The sequence below is a fragment of the Trematomus bernacchii genome, unplaced genomic scaffold (assembly GCF_902827165.1).
Source record: "Trematomus bernacchii unplaced genomic scaffold, fTreBer1.1, whole genome shotgun sequence".
NCBI lineage: Eukaryota > Metazoa > Chordata > Actinopteri > Perciformes > Nototheniidae > Trematomus > Trematomus bernacchii.
This window is the reverse complement of record NW_022987689.1, coordinates 17,762,165-17,785,898: the sequence shown is the minus strand read 5'-3', so window position 1 is coordinate 17,785,898 and position 23,734 is coordinate 17,762,165. Positions and strand designations below refer to the sequence as shown.

Here is a 23,734-nt window from a genome sequence, read left to right as displayed (position 1 = left end):
GGTGTCTAAGCTAAGGACTGAGAATACAAGGTGGTCATCTGTCTCAAGAACAATCAAAGACGTTTTTCTTCAAACACAAATACATCAACTCCTTACTTCAAACGAAGGACTTTATCGCTTCAGCAAGGACGATGTAACAACAGATTCCTCTCAACAACTCGGGTCATATCGGAATTTAAACACCTTGTCCAATGCCAACCTTCAGAACGAATCTACTTTTGGATGCATGTCCATTTCTATGCTGGAAGTAGCCAGCTTTTCAAACTTGTATTTGCTTTTTTAACAGCGATATTCCCTGATGATCACAAGGGAATATGTCTTCCTGTTTCTGGTGGGAACCTGTTTCCTGTTGGACTACAGCTCCCAGACCCCCCTGCAAGCTGAGCTCCAAAGCAGGACTAAGGCTGGAGCGATGTCAGCCAGGGGGGGGGGGCGGAGGTAAGAGAATGAGGGCTTTGGGGGACGTCCCGTCTCTGGAAGACGGGACGAGGCTGGGGAGACGTGGGAGGTGGAAGCTCCAGCGGAACAAGAGAGGATGGGTGTGGAACCAGTTCTTCGTCCTGGAGGAGTACATGGGCTCTGATCCACAGTATGTTGGAAAGGTAGGTGCATATTGTACATTTTTAAATGTGGGTTTTTTTCTAACAGAGGTACAGTATGCATGGTGCTAGACTCAAGTGCTAATCACACTGTTACATACTAAATAAACCAACGACTCGACTCACCATAATGATTTTAAATGATTTAATTTCTTCTGGTAAGAAAAATGTTTTCCGTTCCTCTGCGTACCAACAGCTGGAACTGCGGTGCAACAACGTAACTTAAAATGTCCGCGGCACTGATGGAGGTTTTCTGTAGCTGTCCAAGTCTGTTCACATTTTCTTTTCCATTAACCAGTCTTTAAACACTGCCAGAGCCCATACCGGGAAGGTTTCTAATTTCTCTAATTTCCCCTCCTCGACTCCTCGGTCCTCCGGTAGTGACCCAGAAATGGATTTCAGCGCGCCATGTTGAAGGACATCTAATTTCTCTAAATGCACATCGAGGACCGAGGATCGAGCATCGAGGAGGCTCTCTGGAGGAGCTATAACCGAGGATAGGATACACTGATGGATCCTCCACGGCTCCTCCGCGGATGTATTTACGGCAACAGTGATGTTTAAAAGAGTCGTGACGCACGGCCGGACTGATCTCAGCCAATGACAGCTTTGCATGCATCCCCTGGATATTATTTTATTAACTGCTTGAATCACGACGCAATGTTTCCAGTGAGAACAGCTGTGAGGTCCGTGCAGAAAGCAGAGCAGTGTGTATAATATATATCACTTAGTATAACAGGCCTACATTACTCTCTTTATTGGTATGCTTTAGTTTAGTAGATATCTACAAACAAAGAGTCGATATTTTTCTAAAACCATTTAGTGCTTCACATAATAAAATACACAACGGCTGTAGCCTGATTATGCTTTAGGAGCTGTAGGTGTGTGTGTGTGGTAGGCTACAGTGTGTAGGTGCATGTTGTACTGTGTGTGTGTGTGTGTGTGCGTGTGCGTGTGCGTGTGCGTGTGCGTGTGCGTGTGCGCGTGCGCGTGTGTGTGCGTAGATGCAGCGGACAGACAGGTCTAAGTTGGTTTGGTGTCCTATGCTTACTTGTAATACTTGTAAATACAACTGTTGGCCCATAATAGTGTTACGCAGGGTTCGAGTTATAATCTGAGTTTTATGGGGTCTTTAAAACTAACGTGTGCGCGTGCGTGCAAGCATGCGCACACACACGCACGTACGCACGCACGCACACACACACACACACACGCAGCAGCAGCCCTCGACTTGCTACAAACTTAAATATGAAAAGGTGAAACTCCGCACACACACATCATCTCTGCTTGTATTGCGCACCTTGGAGGTGCAGTGTAGGCATATTGTCATTCAAGAGAGAATACGATGCGTAGTTCTTTTGGAAAACGTGTTTTTCTTTTAGCCTATTTACCTCGTTAACGTAAATAATACTCATTACATTGACACATGCATTATTTGTGATTAAAATAATGGTTGTTGGTAATGTATTAGCAACCCCCACAGATGTATGATTTCACCGCTTTCATGGGAGCTCAGCTCCCATTGGCTACCACATAACTCGAACCCTGGTGTTACGTTATTATGAGAGTGCTCTCATACTTGTTTGATTCTGAAATTGTATATATATATTTATATAAATAAAAAAAAATAAAAAAAATATTAGGGCTGTCAGTCGATTAAAATATGTAATCGCGATTAATCGCATGATTGTCCATAGTTAATCGCGATTAATCGCAAATTAATCGCACATTTTTTATCTGTTCTAAATGTACCTTAGAGGGATATTTTTCAAGTTTTTAATACTCTTATCAACATATGAGTGGACAAATATGCTTTATATGTTTGTTTATTATCATTCGCCTCAATTCAACCCGGAACCTCTCTCATACAATAATACAATACAAAGTGTGTGTGTGTGTGTGTGTGTGTGTGTGTGTGTGTGTGTGTGTGTGTGTGTGTGTGTGTGTGTGTGTGTGTGTGTGTGTGTGTGTGTGTGTGTGTGTGTGTGTGTGTGTGTGTGTGTGTGTGTGTGTGTGTGTGTGTGTGTGTGTAGACACTGTGATGGATCGTTGGAGCTACGTGCAGCTCAAGGCATATATGCTCAAACGGGAGCTGCCTGGATGCTGCAATCATGTTGCACTATCCGTGCTGAGTGTGTTGACTTTTCGTACAATGTCCCACTGTCTGGCTACCTGCATAAAGTCAAGTGGTCGGCGCAGTTGTCGGCGAAATGTCGCTCCTCTGTTTTCATTGAAACAGCTCCTTATATCCGTTAGCGCAGCTAGCTAGCACCAGATGCTAACAACAACAACAACACGTAAGGTGTGCCTCGCTCGCCCCACACATACACACACCCTCCCGGTCCTCCCGATGGCCAGTCCGGGCCTGCCGGTGAGCGTGGAAGTGTGGTCTGCCACAAGCGGGCGGCAGGAGCGGGGCTGTCAGCATCAGCTTGTAGATGGTATTTTAAACTCGATGCGCTCTGAAACTACGGGGCGGCCAAGGACAAAAAATACACATGCGTTAATCGCGTTAAAATAATTAGTGGCGTTAATTTCTTTTTGCGTTAACGCGTTATTAACTTGACAGCCCTAAGAAATATATATGTGTGTGTGTGTTTGTATATGTCTGCATCTGTAGCCTGTTATTGTCTCATTATACCACGCTGTCAATGAATTAAAAGTAAATATATAAGTGTTCATGAACACATCTGTCCATCAGACAGAGGGCTGCTGTGCCTCCTGTCATCACTAACGGACGTCTCTTTAAAATGACCGCTCAGAGGAGAGGAGTTCTCATTTCTCTAAACGCCTGCTGCTTCCCCTCTCTCCTCGGCTCCCCTCCTCGACTCCTCCGCTCGCATCTCCTGTGGGCGGGACTAAGACACGAGGAGGGGAGTCAAGGAGGGGAATTAGAGAAATCACCAAAAAAAAAAAGAAGCTCGACAGCAGCTCTTCTTCTTCCGCAGGCTGAGGAGGTTCAACATGGACTCCAGGATACTCTGCAACTTCTACAGGTGCACCATAGAGAGGATCCTGACCTTCTACAGGTGCACCATAGAGAGGATCCTGACCTTCTACAGGTGCACCATAGAGAGGATCCTGACCTTCTACAGGTGCACCATAGAGAGGATCCTGACCTTCTACAGGTGCACCATAGAGAGGATCCTGACCTTCTACAGGTGCACCATAGAGAGGATCCTGACCTTCTACAGGTGCACCATAGAGAGCATCCTGACCTTCTACAGGTGCACCATAGAGAGGATACTGACCTTCTACAGGTGCACTATAGAGAGGATCCTGACCTTCTACAGGTGCACCATAGAGAGTATCCTGACTGGCTGCATCACGGCCTGGTACGGCAGCTGCACCGCCCTCAATCGTAAGACTCTACAGAGGGTGGTGAAAACTGCACAGCACATCACCAGGACGGAGCTGCCATCCATGGAGGACCTCTACTCCAAGCGGCTCAGGAAGAAAGCCCTCAGGATTACAAAAGACCCCCATCACCCCAGCCAAACTGTTCTGTCTGCTGCCGTCTGGCAGGCGGTACCGCAGCATCCGGACTAAAACCACCAGATTCAGAGACAGCTTCATACCACAGGCAATAAGACTGTTAAACACCTGAACTGTTGAAACATCCATAACATTCATCTGGTTGCTACTTAGAAATGATTTATCTAATATATCATATTCCAATAACTTGCATTTAGACTCTTATTGCACTATTTCACTTTTTAACGTATTTTTCTTTTTGTATTTACCATTTACTATTTACCTGCACTATATTTTTATGTTTATCTGTTTTATTGTGTTGCACTGTTGGAGGAGCCTGTGACCTAAGATTTTCATCATCATAACTACACTGGAGCTATGTACGCATGACAAAATAAAACCTTGAACCTTGAACCTTGTGCCCTTTAGTGTTTACGTCCTGTCTGTCTTCTTCAGGAGTTCATCGCAATTGATTATTTCGCCTCCTCCTTTCCCTCACTGTGTGTCAGCGAGAGACACGAGGAAGAGACGCGAGGACAGAGGAGTCCTCAGGTATTAATTGGGATGTCCTCGTTCACTCCAGCGTCACCATAAACAACGCCCTTTACTTCTGGCGTGCGCGCAGTTTTATCACCTGTCACTGGACTTCCCTCCACATAAATCCCTTCAAACCTGGGATTTAGTTTCTCATTGAAATTATTTCGTCCATCCATCTCTTTTATTATAGTTTTCTATGTATTATTTTCGGTCCTATATTTGTTTTTCCAGCTATAACATTTAATTTAAGTTATAATTATAATCATAACAATAATAATAATTGATGGATTAATTTCATTATGGTATTTGAGCTTGTTTCAGATCAACTTTTGTATTGGATGTTGTTATTTCATTTGTCCTACAGAAGAGAGACACAAATCACAAAAATATGTATTAGTTATGCTACCCGTATTTTCATATATCCTAAATGTTTGACGTTCTGTGGGTCTACCACACATGCATCAAAAACCACAGGTAAGAACTGTAAGTTATTATTTTATAATCAAAACATTATTATTTAATTTGTAAGTATATTTCACACACTTTAATGTTTTTATAGCGTATGATCTCCTCATTCGTTTAAGAGATGTATATATTTTACTCTTATTGAAGCACTTTAAACATGCCTCTGATCCTCTTTTAACAGTCAGAACAGCTGCAGTGAGCAGAGGCTGTGCAGCTGGGGGCGGAGCTTTGATGCGCGAGTAGTGAAAACACTTCTGCGTAGTCTACTCTCGTGTATCCTCGCTCTCGTCTCCTCTGGAAGCCTCCTCCTTCCCCCCTCCTCGACTCCTCTGTGTGCATTTAAGAGATTGGGACGTCCTTCAACATGACGTGTCTTGATCGATTTCCGGTTCAAGTCCCGAGGAGGGGAGGAGAGAGGAGTCGAGGAGGGACATTGAGGGTGTTTCTCAATGTCGAGGACGCTTCCTTGGTAGGACTCTTCCGAGTCAGGTCCTTCAGAAGCGAGGCAAGAATCCTTCCTAGCCTTGGAAAACGAAGAATGGTGGAACAGGTGTGCAGGTGTGCGTCATATGCGAGGGCCCGCCTTAAATGGAGCGCGATTTCCGCCAAAGATTTTGGAAATTGGTCCGTGCGCAAAGCATTGTGGGGATTTTAAGACGGCGAAGGATACACATGTGCAGCCTAGAAATGTCCTGCAACGAAGGACGCCGGCCTCGGTAGAATTCCAAGGATCCTGGACATTGGAACAGTCCTTCGGCGGGACTCGATGACGTAGCATCCTTGAAATAGTGGCTCTGGAGGAGCCTACCTCGACATTGAGAAACACCCCCAGATGAACCTCTGCTGTTCCTGTTATTGTTTACTTCCTGGGTGTTTCTCAATCTCGAGTAAAGCTTTCTCCAGAGCCACTATTTCAAGCATACTATGGGTGTTTCTCAATCGCGAGTACGCTTGCTTGGTAGCACATGTCTGCCGAGCATCTTGCTTCAGAAGCGAGGCAAGAATACTTCCTGACATTCGGAAAACAAAGAGTGGAACAGGCTAGCAAGTGTGCAGCTGTGCGTCATATGAGAGGCCCCGCCTTACATTTTCCGCCACAGATTTTGGAAATTGGTCCGTGCGCAAAGCATTGTGGGGATTTTAAGACCGCGGAGTCTACTCATGTGCAGCCTCGATATTTCTCCAAACGGAGTACGCCGGGCTCGGTAGATTTCCAAGTATGCTGGAGATTGGAACAGTACTTCGGCGGCACTCGATGACGTAGTATGCTTGAAATAGTGGCTCTGCAGCAGCTTTACTCGCCATTGAGAAACACCCTATGTCATCGAGTGCCGCCGAAGGACTGTTCCAATGTCCAGCATACTTGGAATTCTACCGAGCCCGGCGTACTTCGTTTGGAGAAATTTCGAGGCTGCACATGTGTAGACTCCGCGGTCTTAAAATCCCCACAATGCTTTGCGCACGGACCAATTTCCCCAAATCTGTGGCGGAAAATGTAAGGCGGCCCCTCTCATATGACGCACACCTGCACACTTGCTCGCCTGTTCCACTCTTTGTTTTCTGAATGCCAGGAAGTATTCTTGCCTCGCTTCTGAAGCAAGTGACTCGGAAGACATGTGCTACCAAGCAAGCGTACTCGAGATTGAGAAACACCCCCTGTCTGTCTTCTTCTGCTGTTCCTGTTAGTGTTTACTTCCTGTCTGTCTTCTTCTGCTATTCCAGTTAGTGTTTACTTCCTGTCTGTCTTCTTCTGCTGTTCCTGTTAGTGTTTACCTCCCTTTCCTTCTTCTTCTCCTAATTTCTCTGATGTCCAGCGCTCTGTATTTTCTTCTCTTGCGCGTTCGTTTTTTTCTGTTCTTGGGACACAACGATTTCCCTCCTTAGCAGCGGTATGTTTGTGAAAACAGCCTCTGAAATGTCCAGATTGACCAATCAGAATCGAGTATTCAGCTAAACTGTGTATAATAAAGGTGGATATTAGTACAGATATAAGATTGACAAGACAAACCATCAAAAACAATTCCAGTAACATATCTCTGTCCATGTACCATACCTGCAAAATAGAACAGAACCAAATTAAATCTAACCAACCGATTACTTTTGACCAAGTATTTTCAGAAAAGAGGAGTCAGAGTGTTTTATGTCATTTTCTGACACTAGGGCTTTCTCAATTAAAACAAAATGTGGCCGTTTTGTGGAAAAACGTTGGAGTCCCACAATTGGTGCGGTCCTCCACTCCAAAACATTTGCACACGTACCAGTAAAAACACCGAATAAAACGATAGTTACGTATGTAACTACGGTTCTATGAATACTGGATGACCGCCAGAGGCGGTGCTTTAGCACTGGATATCTTCTGTCTCGCGCATGCGTAGGTCGAATATTTATATCAACAAAGTCACGTGTGACCCCGTATGACACCGGAAGGCATAAGTTCCGGTGCTGACAACGGGCTCAGTCCTATGGAATCTTCTCGCAGAAACACGAAATTCCGAGTGACCAAGAACTCTGGCGGTCATCCAGTATTCATAGAACCGTAGTTACATACGTAACTATCGTTCTATTTCATACTTACTGACCGCCAGAGGCGGTGCTTTAGCACTGGATGACCTATATCAACAGAGTCACGAGGAAGTCTGAATACTCACCTATAAGGATGGCCTAGACGGACTCTGCAGGAGGACCACACCCAGCGGGTGAGGGGCGGCAACATTCACCCTGTAATATCTGGCGAATGTGCTCGGAGATGCCCATGTGGCCGCAGCACATATGTCCTCCAGGGGCACACCTCTCCAGGTCGCCCATGATGTGGAGACACTCCTGGTAGAGTGGCACTTTACTCTAGGTGGCAAGGGACGGTCATTCGCCTTGTATGCCTGGGCAATGACGTCCACGATCCAGTGGGACAAGCGCTGTTTTGAGAGCGCACAGCCCCTTCTAGGACCACCGTAACACACAAAGAGCTGCTCAGACTGACGCATGTCAGCGGTAGTCTGGACATAAGCTCTAAGGGCCCGCACCGGGCATAGGAGTCTCGACCTCTCTTCCCCCTCTCCTGATGGGGGGTCAAACCGTGCCAGCTGGATAGGCCGATTAAAATGAGAGCGTGCCAGCACCTTAGGGAGGAATGCTGTGTTCAGCCATAAGGTGACACCTGAGCCATCTGAATTCCACCTCAGACACGAGCTGTTCACAGACAAGGCCTGAAGCTCGCTTACACGTTTTGCTGAGGTGATGGCAAGAGGGAAAGCAGTCTTAGCTGAGAGCCACTTCAGTTCTGCCTGTAACAAAGGTTCAACAGGAGGCAAGCATAGGGCATCCAGCACCAAGGGCAGGTCCCATGTAGGGGCCCTTGGGATATTCGGGGGGCGAAGCCTCAGAGCTCCCCTTTAAAAAGAGGGATACCAGCCTATGGCTCCCCACTGTGCTGTTGTCAGCCCTTGCGTGTTGAGCTGATATAGCAGCCACATACACCCTGACGGTAGCGGGACACCGGCCGTCGTCCAGGAGGGACTGAAGGAACTCAAGGGTCGTAGGTACCGAGCAATATGCTGGGTCCTCATTTCGCCCTTGGCACCAGTCAAAAAACAGTTTCCACCTGTTTTCGTACTGCCTACGAGTAGGTTGTGCCCTAGCATTTGAGAATAGTCTTCCTGACAGACTCTATGCAGTCGCTCAGCAGTGGGTCGGGCCCAGTGGCCAGACCCACAGCTGGAGGTGGCAGGGGTCGGGGTGCCACATCCGACCCTCCAACTGAGACAAGAGGTCCTTCCTGTTGGGGAGACGCCAAGGCGTCCCACAGCAGAGTCTGTGCAGCAGATGGACAGGCCCGCACCTAGCTGGGTTAAACAAGGAAGTTTAATAGGACAGCCTAGCCAGGCAGCTGCTGCTAGAATGAAGCAGCGCGTCTATCAGGAGCGGGGGCGAGAACACCGCCCTCACTGGTTGAGTTAATAACGAATGCCAGATGCAGCGTAGGCGGGAGCGGGGTGCGACAACACAGCCTTCACCAGCTACCTGCTGAACGGAAAGAGTAGAGCAACGCTCCTACTCGCCGAACACAAAAGGAATGTAACTACACCCATGTTACCAGCAGAGGGAGCGGGAGCGAGAGCACTGCCTTCACCTAGCTGGAAAAAACAAGAAGTTTTAGCAGGACGGTTTATCCAGTCGGCTGCTGCTAGAATAAAGCATCATGTCTACCAGGAGTGGGGGCGAGAACACTGCTTTTGCTGGTTGAGTGACTGTGTCCAGAGCCACCCCAATGAAGGTTAGGCTCTGAGAGGGGTTCCGACAACTCCTCTCCATGTTCACCTTGAGGCCTAGCCGGGCGACATGAGAGAGAAAGAGAGCCGTGTCCTGGATCGTCTGTAACCGGGATGGTGCACAGATTAACCAGTCGTCCAAGAGAGGGAGAGTCCAAATGGGAGCACCCTGAACTGGAAATGACGACCTCTGAAGGCAAAGCGAAGAAACTGCCTGTGATGAGGCACAATAGGCACATGACAATAAGCGTCCTTCAAGTCGACGGACGTGAACCATTCCCCCCTGGCCACAGTACGAAGAACGTCCGCTGTGCTCAGCACATGGAAAGGTAAAAAATCCTTAGGAACTTGTTGAGTCTCCTCAGATCGAGGATTGGGCGAAGTCCACCGCCTTTCTTCCTTACCAGGAAGTAGGTCGCGTAGAAGCCCGGGCTGTGAGATGGGGTCCACAGGCTCGATTGCACCCTTGGCAAGGAGGACTGACAGCTCCTGGTTTAGGGCGATTTATTTTGCCGGGTCGCTTATGGTGGTCATTTTGACCCGGCTGAAGACTGGGGCCAGCGTCGGAACTGAAGCTTGTACCCTTGATTTAAGAAAGCGCTAAGAGCATCCTGCTGCAGGGAAGCTGAGAGGGCGAGCATGAGGTGCCTACACGGCCCATGCGCGCCGCTGCATCGTAAGCCTTAGTGAGCAGGTCATCAGTGACCCGACATTGGAGTCGAGGGCACCTGGCCACCGACCTCAGGGCTTCGTCAGGGGAAACTATGAGGGAAGCAATGGTAGGCTCAACAGCCGGCGTGTGGTCAAGGCCAACTCTTGCCGCATCCTGCATGGCTACCAAGGCTCGGCCATCGGACGTAAGACTGTAAAGAGCCTTAGTGTCCCTCCAGCATGCATGTAACTCCCTCAGATACTCACAAGAGGGAGGAACAGTGCGGGTGGCGGGTGCCGGAGTGCGCCTAAAGAACGCACTGGCAGGCGCTGTTTCGGGAATGGAGAGCCAAGAGGAGTGACCTCATCTGGGCTAGCTCAGTAGTGAGTAGGTCCACCCTGGAGGACAGCCTATCAGGCTTAGTCCTCTTCTTGGGCGGTGCACCCGCAGCCTCTGCGGCCCAACGCCTAGGATGGGTAGGTTGGGCTGGAGTCGACTGTGCGGGGGAAAGGCCACCCTCAGTCAGTAGTTCAACCTCGGCAGCTCTTACCGCACGAGGCATGATGGTGCAATTCATGCACGGGTCCTCCGAAAGGCCCTCCCTCAGATGCTCGAGGCCAAGACAAGAGGGGCAAAGGTCATGGCCATCCTCTGGTTAAGAGGAGCCATACAGGTGTTAGAGCCGTTAGACCTAGCGATAGCTAGAGCACTCAGCTGCCTGTAAATAACTGGCCAGGAAACAAATATGCCGTGGAGGGGAGTGAGCACAATAGTAGTTAGCTTGAGCGTGAGCACTCTGCTAACTGGAGTGAGAAAAAATGAAGTCAGTTAATGGGTTTATGCCGTGAGAGGAGAGCGGAATACTCTCTCCACTAGCGCCGTAGCGAGTTAGCCTAAGCGAGAGCACTCTGCTAACTGAAGGCTGGAACGGGCATCCAACTGTGTGCAGGGAGAGGGGAGCGGATTCACTCTCTTCACTAGCGCTGTAGCAAGTTAGCTTTGAGCGGGAGCACTCAGCTAACTGGAGGATGGAACAGGAACCAACTGTGTGCAGTGAAAAGGGGAGCGAAGACACTCTCTTCACTAGCACTGTAGCAAGTTAGCTTTGAGCGAGAGCACTCAGCTAACTGGAGGATAGAACAGGAATTAATTGTGAGCTGTGAGAGGGGAGTGAAGACACTCTCTTCACTAGCGCTGTAGCAAGTTAGCTTTGAGCGAGAGCACTCCGCTAACTAGAGGATAGAACAGGAATTAATTGTGAGCTGTGAGAGGGGAGTGAAGACACTCTCTTCACTAGCGCTGTAGCAAGTTAACTTTGAGCGAGAGCACTCAGTTAACTGGAGGATGGAACACTTTATGTGTCGTTGCCACTCTTTGCATATAATGTATATATATATATTTCCTTTTTTTTTTTTTTATTTATTTTTTTTTTTTTTTTACCCTGTTTGTAAAAAGTAATTTCCTTAATGTTTTATGTGAGGGAATGGAAAATAGCTCAAAGCTAAATCTGGCACTGTTACGCTTGACACCTTTAAATGTTTTAAGTGTTCATTACAGTGCATTGTCCCTGTCAAATAAACGATTAAATAAAATAACCAATTGTGAGCTGTGAGAGGGGAGCGAAGACACTCCCTCACTAGCACTGTAGCAAGTTAGCTTTGAGCGAGAGTACTGAGCTAACTGGAGGATAGAACAGGAACTAATTGTGAGCTGTGAGAGGGGGGCGGAGACGCTCCCTTCACTAGCGCCGTAACAGTTAGCTTGAATGAAACCACTCAGCTAACTGGACGATAGAACAGGCAAGGAACCAATGTATGCAGTGAAAGGGGGGGCGGAGACGCTCCCTTCACTAGTGCAGTAGAAAGTTAGCTTTCAGCGGGAGCACTCAGCTAAGTGGATGATAGTACAGGTAAAGAACCAAAAGTATGTAGTGAGGAGGAGGGCGGAGACGCTCCCTTCACTAGTGCAGTAGAAAGTTAGCTTTCAGCGGGAGCACTCAGCTAACTGGATGATAGTACAGGTAAAGAACCAAAAGTATGTAGTGAGGAGGAGGGCGGAGACGCTCCCTTCACTAGTACAGTAGAAAGTTAGCTTTCACCGGGAGTACTCAGCTAACTGGATGATAGTACAGGTAAAGAACCAAAAGTATGTAGTGAGGAGGAGGGCGGAGACGCTCCCTTCACTAGTACAGTAGAAAGTTAGCTTTCACCGGGAGCACTCAGCTAACTGGATGATAGTACAGGTAAAGAACCAAAAGTATGTAGTGAGGAGGAGGGCGGAGACGCTCTCTTCACTAGCGCAGTAAAAAGTTAGCTTTCAGCGGGAGCACTCAGCTAACTGGATGATAGTACAGGTAACAGTAACAAATTAGCGAGAGCCCTCGGTTAATTTGTACACAATTATCTCATTAGTTTGAGAGTATATAGATATAGCACAATCAGCAATAATTGGTAGCGATCTCACCGGCTGTGTGCAGGAGCGTCCGCTCTTTACCGGTCCGGAGCTCCTGGGGTCCGGGCGGTGAACACCGCGGTCCTCTCCCTTGGGAGGACGGACAGCTCGTCGCAGCCTTTGGAGGGCGAGCGTTTTTCCTAGCCCGCAGCTCCGATCAAACGATCGCAAGGCTACAGGTAGCGATGAGCTAGAATCCCAATTTTCAGTAAGCTTAGCTTGGCTTCTACTCATAAGTAGTAACCTACGCAGCGAGAAGATGAAAAAGGACTGAGCCCGTTGACAGCACCGGAACTTATACCTTCCGGTGTCATACGGGGTCACACGTGACTTTGTTGATATAAATATTCGACCTACGCATGCGCGAGACAGAAGATATCCAGTGCTAAAGCACCGCCTCTGGCGGTCAGTAAGTATGAAATAGAACAGTCAGAAATAGCTTTAACGAAAAGAAAAAGAAGAGCTAGAGAAAATAATTCAAACCCTGCTTATTTTTGTATCCCCACAAAACTGGCCAGAGGCTGTGAATGTTGCAGAATTGGTTTTGAAAACAAGTCAAGCCGACACAGCCCCCCCTAATGAGAGGGTGTAGCCAGGGAGTAATGGATTATATTTAACGGGATTACATAGTCAGGATACCAAAAGAATACAACTGTATTCCCTTACAGTTACATAAAAAAGAAATCATCAGATTACTGTTACTCTTCTATATTTTTGGGATTACTAGCAGGATTGCAATGTTAAAAAAGGGTATAATACTGCTGCGTTTAGAACTCTGTCCTGTCAGAGCCGTTGTGTGAATGGATGGGGGGTCAGCTCAGTTAACCTCTAACAGCTGGGCTTCATACAGCTGCTGGGGGGGGGGGGGTGCTGCAGGTAGTGAGAATAATGGCCTTGCTCTGTATACAATGTCACACTGTCATACTCTCATAGGACTAAACTAATATACTGTAGCTGTAAAATAAACTGATGGTTGAGTGAGAATGGCATAAATGAGAAATCTGTGCTGTACCAGTGGTGCAGTGGCAGATTAGATCAGATTCAACTTAATTGTCATTGCACAACAAAATGCAGTTCTCATCCAACCAAGTGCACAGAGTACATAACATGCATGAGGTTACAGTATATTCACATATACAGTAAGGTTCACAGTAGTTACAAATGGGGGGCAATACAAAGACATATTGGTATAAATAAAGCCTATATAAGTAAGGTGCCGGGTTTATGCATATATAGGTTGAAATAAATATTAAAAACAGTTGCAATAGATATGTGCACAAGGCAATGTAAGGTCTCTGAGTGTGATGCACTGTGGGTTGAAGCGACATGAATATGTATGGGGCGTCTGCCCACTGTGCATTCTTTAACTTTGGTTTTTCAACAACTTTATTGTCATTGTAATGGCACAACAAATGTATTTGCTGCTGGTCCCTCAGGTGCAACATATATACATTTAAAATAACAAATGGGACGGAAAGAAATGAAACAACCATTACAAATGTAATAGAGAGACATAACAAGCTATACAGCTACATAAAGCCTCCCTGATGGAAGCAGGGCCAACAGTCTGTAGTTTGGGTGTGAGGGGTCCTTGATGAAGTAACCTGTTGTTACTCCTCAGGAAGAACCAAACTCTGGAAATGCATCTGAATAACAATTCTTGGGTTGTGTCCACATGGTTGAATGCAGTTTTTGTGGTTTTATATAAACGTATTAACTAGTCAAATGTAATCTAATGATTGCTTCCTTTAATACAACTTGAAAGCATAATTTCATGTATAAGTAGCAGTGGTGAAAGGTTACTAAGTATATTTACTCAAACACTGTACTTAAAGGGACCTTTTATGGTCGTTTTCAGGTTCATATTTGCAAGAATAGGGCCTCTTTAAGTACAACTTTCAGTGACTTGTACTCTACTTGAGTATTTCCATTGTATGCTACCTATACATGTACTCCACAACAATGATTGGGCAAATATTGCCCTTTTTACTCTACTACATTTATATAAAGCAATATCAGTTCCTTTGGACCTTTATGTTATTAATAAAACATGGTAATCACCTAAATGAATTATGATGTACAATTAGGAATTAAGATACCTAGCAGTACAAAAGTCACAAAAGTTTGCAAAAACTTTTCTTGATGCGACTTAAAATGAACACATTAATGCATCACTTTAATCCAGTGATATAATAAATATTGTTCCACATTTTATTTTTTATTAGTTCTTTAAGATTTGGTAAGTTTATTTGGATGCTAATGCTTTTTTACTTTTAAAATGTTAAATGCAGCACTTTTACTTGTAACAGAGTATTTCTACACTGCAGTATTGCTACTTTTACCTAAGCCAAAGTACTCCTACCAACAGTGATTAGTAGTGTTTTCTACAACAAAGGTCTCTGAGCTCCATGGTGTTACTACACACACGTGAAAGGCGGTCAGACGTAGTAATCTTGTGCCCCTGGTAACCTGCTGCTGGTGCTAATAGCAAAGCTCACAGCTTGATGAGCAGCGGGGGGGCAGGGCTCTGTGGAAGACGGGTGGCAGGAGAATCAGATGACCTTCCTCCACTCTGAGTTTTAGAGCTAAAACCTCTGTTGGACCTGAGAAGGCAGCTGGTTCAGAGATTATGGACTAACACAATTACCCATTTCCTGTATCAGGCAACAGGCCACCTGATGTGATCGACTGCACCACTCCACTTGAGCTCCACCTGAGCTCCGTCTGTCTCAGATGATGGAGTGGAGCAGTGATGAGCCTCGACAGAAAGCAGAAGGATTTTTCAATTTGATTTTGGAATATTGCAGAAGATAAGCTCTGTGGCAAACACAGTTGTGTGACACTTACATGTTTTGTTCAGCAGTATATTATATTAACACCACGTTATTTTACTTTATGAGGCGTAAATTACGAGAAGAAGAAAAGCTAACTTTGGGCTATGAGGGAAGTACATCATGGGAGCATGGCTGTGAATCACCAACACTAGCTAAAGGCGGCTAATGTTTGTTGGTTGACGTTTAGTTTGTTTAATGAGTATAGTTGATACAGTTATGTATACAACTTCCCCACACTTTTATGAACATATGTACTATGTTCTGTTGTGTAATGGAAACTATTGTTTAATTTCTGGGTATTTGGAGGTGTGCAGAACTATTGTTTTAATGTTGGAATGAGGTAACGTGCATGAACACAGAGTGAGGAAAACAAGTCCAGGAAAGAACAAATTTAGAATTTCTTTTAAAAAGCAGGGTTTTTTGTTTATTCATGCAATACAAATAATTTGAATCTACTTGTTTCTAGTTTTATGTCTCCTTTGTTTGACATCAAGAAATCTATTCAATATACCTAAATTAAGCTTTTGGGGACACCCTGACCTAAAGTGGTTTTAACTGTTCCCATGACGACTAGGGAGCTTAATTGGAGGTCTTCACTGGTCATCTGCGACAAATAAAGGTTATTTTTTGCACAACGCAGCAAGCAGGAATGTGTGTGTGTGTGTGTTTTGTGTGTGTATGTGATCTGTGTTCTATTAGGTATTATTTCTCAGTAAGGTTGAAAGTAAATTATGTGTGTGTGTATTGTGTGTTTTCCCCCCAGGTCGCACTAATATATTTAAAAAAAGCTTAAATGTAATAAATATCTCATTCATCTTTCTTTATATAATTAGCATCAAATCGTCGTTGCCTTGCTAATACATCTTTTGCCTTTAAGGTTTTCTGAAGAATCTTTAGTAAAGAAAACAAATGCTGAAAATTACCACAATTCATTTAGAACTCATTAAAGACCCTAGGGTCTGGGAAGACCTCACATGGAGGGGCAGAGTGTTCCAGAGCCTAGGGCCAGCTGCTGCGAAGGCTCGGGTTTTAAGCCTGGTCTTGGGCACTACCAGCAGCAGCTGGTCAGCCGACCTTAAGGCTCTGGCTGGGGTGTAGCGCTGGAGGAGTTCAGCTATATAGGCGGGAGGCGTGTGGCGCAGTGGGTAGAGCCTTGGTGTTGGGAACAGGTTCAAACCCCACTGCAGTCAGCATGTCGTTGTGTCCCTGGGCAAGACACTTCACCCCAAATTGCTCCTGTGGGGATTGTCCACAGTATTGAGTATGTAAGTCGCTTTGGATAAAGCGTCTAACAAGTAACATGTAAAAAAAAATATATATAGGCAGGAGCCAGCCCATTTAGTGCTTTAAAAACAAATAAAAGGATTTTAAAATCAATTCGGAACCGAATTGGAAGCCAGTGTAGTGAGGCCAGAATTGGGGTGATGTGGTCACGCTTTTTGTGGCCAGTCAGAAGACGTGCAGCTGCGTTTTGGACTAGCTGCAGGCGCTTAATTGAGGCCTGGTCCATACCCACGTATAGAGCATTGCAGTAATCCAGTCTCGAGGTTACAAAGGCGTTAATAACCCTTTCTAAGTCTTTAAAAGATAAATACGACTTGGTTTTGGCCAATAGTCTTATTTAAAAAAAGCAGGATTTTACTACGGTGCTGACCTGCTTGTCGAATTTAAAAGTGCTTAAAAGTAAACAACATATGTTCTATTTTCAAATGATAACTAGTGATATTGAAATGGCAATGATTCATGTTTTATTGTGACTGGTTCCTGCTGTATTTGGAGCGTTAGGAGCTCCATGATATGATTTAATGTCCTGTTCCTCTCTGTTTCCCCCCCGCTGCAGCTCCACTCAGACATGGACCATGGAGACAGCGCAGTGAAGTACACTCTGTCAGGAGAGGGGGCGGGGTCTATCTTCAACATTGACCAGATCACAGGAGATATCCATGCTCTGGTGGGGCTGGACAGGTCAGTGCCCGTCTATAATGATAACAATGCAGTAATAATGTAGGTAATAGAGCGGTGCAGTAATGAGTCACACAACCCAGAAATGAGTTAGTATTTTACGACCTCTGTTTCCCTCGTCTCAAAGTCAATGGTTTTTAATGTGGGTGTGGTTAGACACCTGCAATAAGGTCTGTGGTTAACACAAGCTGAAGAGATGTTCACATTTTGTTCTACGACAATAAATATGTAATTACACCACTCGTTCAAAGCTTCCATGTGACTTAAAAACAGAGGCTAAATGACACTACTTAACGTCATCACGCCAAAGATGAGCCACCTTTAGCTTAGCGGTGGTTAAATAAAGTCATCTCACCGTGATGTAGTTTGTTTATAGCCCAACTTTAGCTATTTACTTCTGCAGATTCAAAAATCACTAAGTGGTGTAAATATGAGGAGTTTAATCTGCTAAACTTAATGTGAAAAGTATCTTAAACATGTGTTGCCCACATATCATTTTTCTACAAATCCAATGGGAAAAGCTCACTGCTTTTTGTCGAGGGAGCCCTTGTGATGCTAACATCAGATTCAGCTTTCAAAAATATGTAATCGCCGCAGCACTCCATGCGGTACCACATATAACCCCTCTTCAAACATACAGTACAAACTATCCCTTGAATTCAAGCAGAACATCATCATCGGACCCTTATTGCTCAGAATAAAAAGCAAGCTATCTAAAAGAGAGAAACATACATGAATGGCCATGTAGGTGAACTGACATGTGTGTACTCTATTGAACCAATTACTGACTTTAGGGGAAATACTGAGAGCTTTATATAGTTCTAATGGACTATTCACATGTGATATAACGCTGATCTAAAGTGTTTCCAATTAAAATTATAGTTAAATGTTCAATTATTATTTTTATTTTTTTATTATGGGAATGTCTGTTTTCTTTAGTTATACTTCGTGCAGCATTTTCACTTTATAAATAAAAGTAAATGCAATGGTCCTGCTGTCTTAAACACAAGAAAAACCATACATATTTAAATAAAGAAAATAGGCCTGAACAAGAGAAAACTAATTTAAACAAAAGATGTAACGAAATTAAAATTAAATTAAAATCTAACTTGGGTTGCCCAAAGGTTTCTGTTACATAATAATTGGTTGAACAGAATGGGAAATGTGCCTCATCGGTGTCTTCCCCTTTTTTGGCTGTGGGACTTGTAGTCCTATATTTTCTATGGAATACACAGGTCAGCACTAGGTGTTTATATTATCTACACACACAAAAGGAAGCTGTCTCTAACATAATGTACTAAGATCTCTGTTAGCACTTTGGGAAAAAACACACAGTTCCATTATTCATGCTAACGTAGCACTCGGTATCATCTGTCGAAAGGCTTCCTCCGGTTCAACGTTATGTCACCCAGCAAACGTTCCTCGTACATCACTTGATGTACTCTAATGTGAAGGCATAGTTGTACAGTTTACCTTACAAATTGTATTGACTTACTGTAATAGGAGCTACATTTAAATTACTAGCATGTGTATCATGTATAGCTAACCTTGCCATTCTTTCACATTGAGGTCATTTAGCCAGCTGGTGTAATAGAGCTAACATCAGCTCTTGTTAATAGAGCGTTCTTTTATGTAATAACTGTCGACAGCTGCTGTATAATTCATGATCCGGAGTAGAGGCAGAAAACACACAGCGCGCCATCAAATGACCAAGTCATCTCTTATCAGTGTCCTTAATTACTGTTTTAAAGTCCTGAAACCCACATGGGTAAGAATAATTACATTTACTTAACAGAAGTGTGTGTATGGTTAGTGTCGTTAGTTTTCAGTGAACAAAGTCTCTCTATTGGACATCAACATTGGTGCATTTTTTAAATATGTGATATTTTACAGGGAGGTAAAGTCGTACTACACACTGAAGGCCCAGGCGGTTGACATGCACACAGGCCTCCCTCTGGAGCCTCAGTCTGAGTTCATCATCAAGGTGCAGGACATCAACGACAACGAGCCACGGTTTCCCGACGCTCCCTACAGCGCAAACGTTCCCGAGATGTCTCCAACAGGTGGGACATGAAGCCTCTCTGAACATATGTTACCTTACCATCTGCATAAAACAAACATTTAATGATGTTAGTCAATGTCCAAATAGAAGGACTGTAGCCAACTGTACTTACGTACTTGGTACAGCAACTAAACTTCAAATAAATGATGACGCCAAGAGGCTAAACATGGCTCATTGCTGTGGTGTGTTCCAAAAAATAGTCTGTGCCGAATTAAAAGTTTCACTATTTTAAATACATTTTATCCACACACATTTGACAATTGCCACAAGTTACCAATTACAAATGTGTGAAGCATTTTGGCTCTGACACTTGGTATTAGACCTGATCATCAAAACTGGAATGAATTGATCTAGAATACATCCAGCATCCAGAGTACACTCTTGTTTGGTTACCTCAGATAATATATTTGGAATAAGGTTCAGTGTCTAGATGGTGTAAACATGTTTGTGGACCTGCTTCTTCTCCCTTCTCGTGGTTTCCTTGCGTCTCTCCATGCTTCCCTGGTGGGAGGGACTAAGACGCAAGGAAAAGACGCAAGTGACGGACGCAAGGATGGAAGTTAAGAGAACTGAGACGCAGCTCATGTTCCCTTTAGTGTTGACTTCCTGTCTGTCTTCTTCTGCTGTTCCTGTTAGTGTTTACTTCCTGTCTTCTTCTGCTGTTCCCTTTAATGGTAACTTCCTGTCTGTCTTTTCTCTTGATTTCTCTCACATCCTTTAATGGGGACAGTATAGCCATCATGATTCCAACGTTTTGTGCTCTCCACAATTGTAAAAATTAATATCTAAAAAGTATTCCACAGTGTTTTCTGACGGATGAAAACTAATGTGTGTTGTCCACAGCTGATGTTACATTTACCAGACGTCTTTCTGCGGATTGATATCACTGCACATAGTCTCTTCGTTTTTATTACGAAAAAATAACAGACCTCTGGATTGTCCAAATTGACCAATCAGAATCAAGTATTCAATTTAGCCATGTAACAAGACACTAGACAGATTTTAGTTTTAAGACTTGAGGCCTGTACTACGAAGCCGGATTTTCGCTTAGCGGGCTAACTTCAGGGAAAACTCGGGGTTTCCGGTCCTACGACGCTGGTTCTCTTTTTAGCGGGCTAGATCTCCATGGTAACTTATGCTGAGCGGCTAACCTGCTCCGGAGCAGGTTAGGTTGCAGGCTAAGAGATCAACTCAGTGAAAGCACCGCCTGCTGACCAATCAGAGCTCCGTGTGCGGAGTTTAAAGCTATCAAGTCATATTACAGGATAGAGGAAATACAGAAAAACTGCCGTTGCAGGAAAGACGGCCGGCAAAAATCAACTGACTGTGTGAACGTGAAAATGAATAGAATATCCCCTCCCATCTTCAGAGCAATCTGACTATTATAACATTAGCGTTAAGAAAGCTTACTTAAATATCTGCCACAACATAAGTAACCGGATCAGAGTAACATTAAGTACAGTCCGCGGCACTGTGAGTGCAGACGTCGATGTGTCCCATTATCATTCATATCATATCACATCATAATGTATCATATATTTCCTTATTTGAGTCAGCTTCTTGAGCCGTATCTGGCCGTACAACACTTACAGTGTCACATACTGTATGCAGAAGTATTATTTTAAGCAACACATTAAGTTGACGAAACACTCGAGTCAAATGTAATTAAAGTCAGATCCACTCGTGTCTTGGACGGGGCAGTGATATCATAAACCTGTTAATTATACGCATTCAAACGCTTTTTCTTTTACCAGCTGTATTCACCTTGCAGGTGCAGCTATGTGGCTTTTATCCTGGATAAAGTGTTTAAGTCATGGATGTTTAAAGTTTAACTTCTTCATATTTGACTAATATTAAAGTTCACTTTTCATTCAGGAAGTATGACACTGCGCTGTCAGTACGCTTGTCCATGTTTGTGATTGGTCGAATGCTCCAAATACCACCCCTTTCATGTGAACGCGCACCTAACTAGATAGGACACGGCTGGCTTGAGCGATCCACTTGATAACCAGCGTCGTAGGACCGCTTAGCGAGAGCGCGTATGTTTTGGATTAGGCCAACCGGCTAACTCAAACATATCCAGGTTATGTTGAACCGGCTTCGTAGTACAGGCCTCTGATCACATTCAAGGAAAATGCTAAATGACTCCAGTAAGTTATTATGAGTAAATCAGGTTGACCATTTTCTCAAATCTGTCTAGTAGATCTTGTTATTAAAAAATGAAAACCAAAAGTGGCCTGAATGTGCACCCTGGCATAATTCAAAAAGTAGCAAAACACATTAGCATTCATGTCCTGGGGCCAGCAAATGTCCACAGCAACTTCCAAATCAGAACTTTGCTGTGCAAAAGTACGAAAACGTTTGACACCAGAGGAAGTAGAAGCATTAGCTGTTGTCAGAATATGTTTTTGCAATGGTAGCATTAGATAAAAGGTCAGAGGGTCACCAAGAGCATTAGAGTGTATTCCTTGGGTCATGAATATAATACGTATCGTGGCATCTGGCCGGTATTAGTTGTGGTATAATACTTCAGCATGTGTTAGATGGACTAAAGAGATCACATCATCGTTCTGATGGAAATATTGTGAACAATGAAAAATCTAACTGCACAACATTTGAAAGTGGATGGACTTTTTTCATGTTTTGAAAGTAAAAAGAGCTAAAGAAATGTCATCTGATTTTGGTTTGTCTGACAAAAATAACGTCAGACAGAATCGTGTTTCCTTAGGGTAAGGGTTAGTAGTTCAGGAGGATAAATTAAGTTATATCTACACACACACACACACACACACACACACACACACACACACACACACACACACACACACACACACACACACACACACACACACACACACACACACACACACACACACACACACACACAGTGCACTAAGCCAGACTTAGTGGGCCATCTGTCTGCTAAATGCCATTACTGAGAGGTAATTTAACAGTCAAGGTCTTTAGGCTTTAAGCTGTTAATGCTTCAGCTGAGGCCCAAAGTGCTCTAAGAGAACAGAGTGTGACCCCAGTGTGTCTCTGTTGCAGTGGAATAGAGAAACAAACTCTATAGCAGATTAGCTGAGGTAGCAAACAGAACCCGAATCCATAAAACATAATCCTATGAGGAATCGTCTGCTAAGAATAAATGCAGACAAACATATTTCTCTTTTCCTGACTTATATAGCACTAGAATAAATGCTGCTCCAAAAACAAGTAAAAAATCATAAAAACACTCTTTTCGCCTGAAATAAGTAAGAAAAATGTGAAAATGTGCTTGGTAAGATTTATAAGATGGGATATTTATATCAGATCTTGCAATTAGCTTGGAAAACTTATTTTGAACTAACTACTTGTTACAAAATAAGCCACAAAGGCTCAAAAGTTTTCAGTTTTCTGATGTTCAAAAAATGTTCATCTGAGATACAACTGAAAATAAGACCCTTTCAAGAGTGTTTGACTTAAAAAGATACTCAAGACCCTATATCTCACTGCATTGTTTCTCCTTAAAGGGGACCTATCATGCAAAATGCACTTTTTGATGTCTTTTATACATAAATATGTGTCCCCGGTGTGTCAGGGAACTCACGCAGCGTCAGAAAATAAAACCCTCTCTCTTTTCCTCCGCACCCAAATCTAAAAAAACAGGGGTACAACGGAGCTGATCCAGATTGACGTAATATCGGAAATGTGGACCCGCAGTGTCAGTACCATATGTGTTCGGCCTACCATATGTGTTCGGGGTCCGTCGCTTACCAATGACGTCACGCATTGTGATTGGCTGTACGGTAATCGCACGCTGATTGGTGTAACTAGGGGCGCTGACTAGGGTATACGGGGTCTGATCAAAGGATGAAGCTGTTAATGTGCTGCTACCATAAACTGGCTGTAGCCCACAAACTGAAGCAGAATGATCTAGGGCTGTCCCGAATACCATTTTTCGGGCTCCGGATATTCGGTAGTAATGCGGGGGGGCGTAGTAATCAGCAGCGAACTGCTTCAACACGTCTATTTCGGTGTATTCACGGCATTCATTTTGTTATTCTACAGTATTGTTGTTTTATAGTTATTTGTTAATGTAACCCAATTTGTGTTCTTTGAAATTGAAAAGGATATTGCATTGTGTTTGGTACTTTCGTTGCAGTTGTATACGTCTTAAGTGTAATTTGGCTTGGTTTCCTATTTATGGACATGCTTTTATTTTGAAGGAGAGTTAGCGCACTTGACAGGAAGTTGTTGTTGCTTTGGAAACAACGTGACAGAGTTTAACGGAGAAAAGTAATATCTACATATAAAGACGGAGAAAGTAAACGATAACGTTTATGGTTAAGTGTTAGCACCCCCCGAAGAGGCACAAGCTCTTACGCTGATATTGGAGATTTCAATAAATTCAATTTGAAAAAAAACGGGGAAAAAACAAACAAAACGAATAT

At 44.2% G+C, this 23,734-nt stretch overlaps 1 protein-coding gene across 1 annotated transcript in view; it reads left to right on the top strand.

The window, feature by feature from the left end:
• The first annotated feature begins 298 nt into the window (after window positions 1-298).
• Window positions 299-23,734, top strand: part of LOC117488285 (cadherin-12-like) — an 80,148-nt gene continuing 56,712 nt past the window's right edge. Inside the window, 4 exon segments of the mRNA XM_034137105.1 lie at window positions 299-424; window positions 426-602; window positions 17,118-17,242; window positions 19,133-19,302. Of these exon segments, the coding sequence (XP_033992996.1) occupies window positions 299-424; window positions 426-602; window positions 17,118-17,242; window positions 19,133-19,302 (598 nt within the window).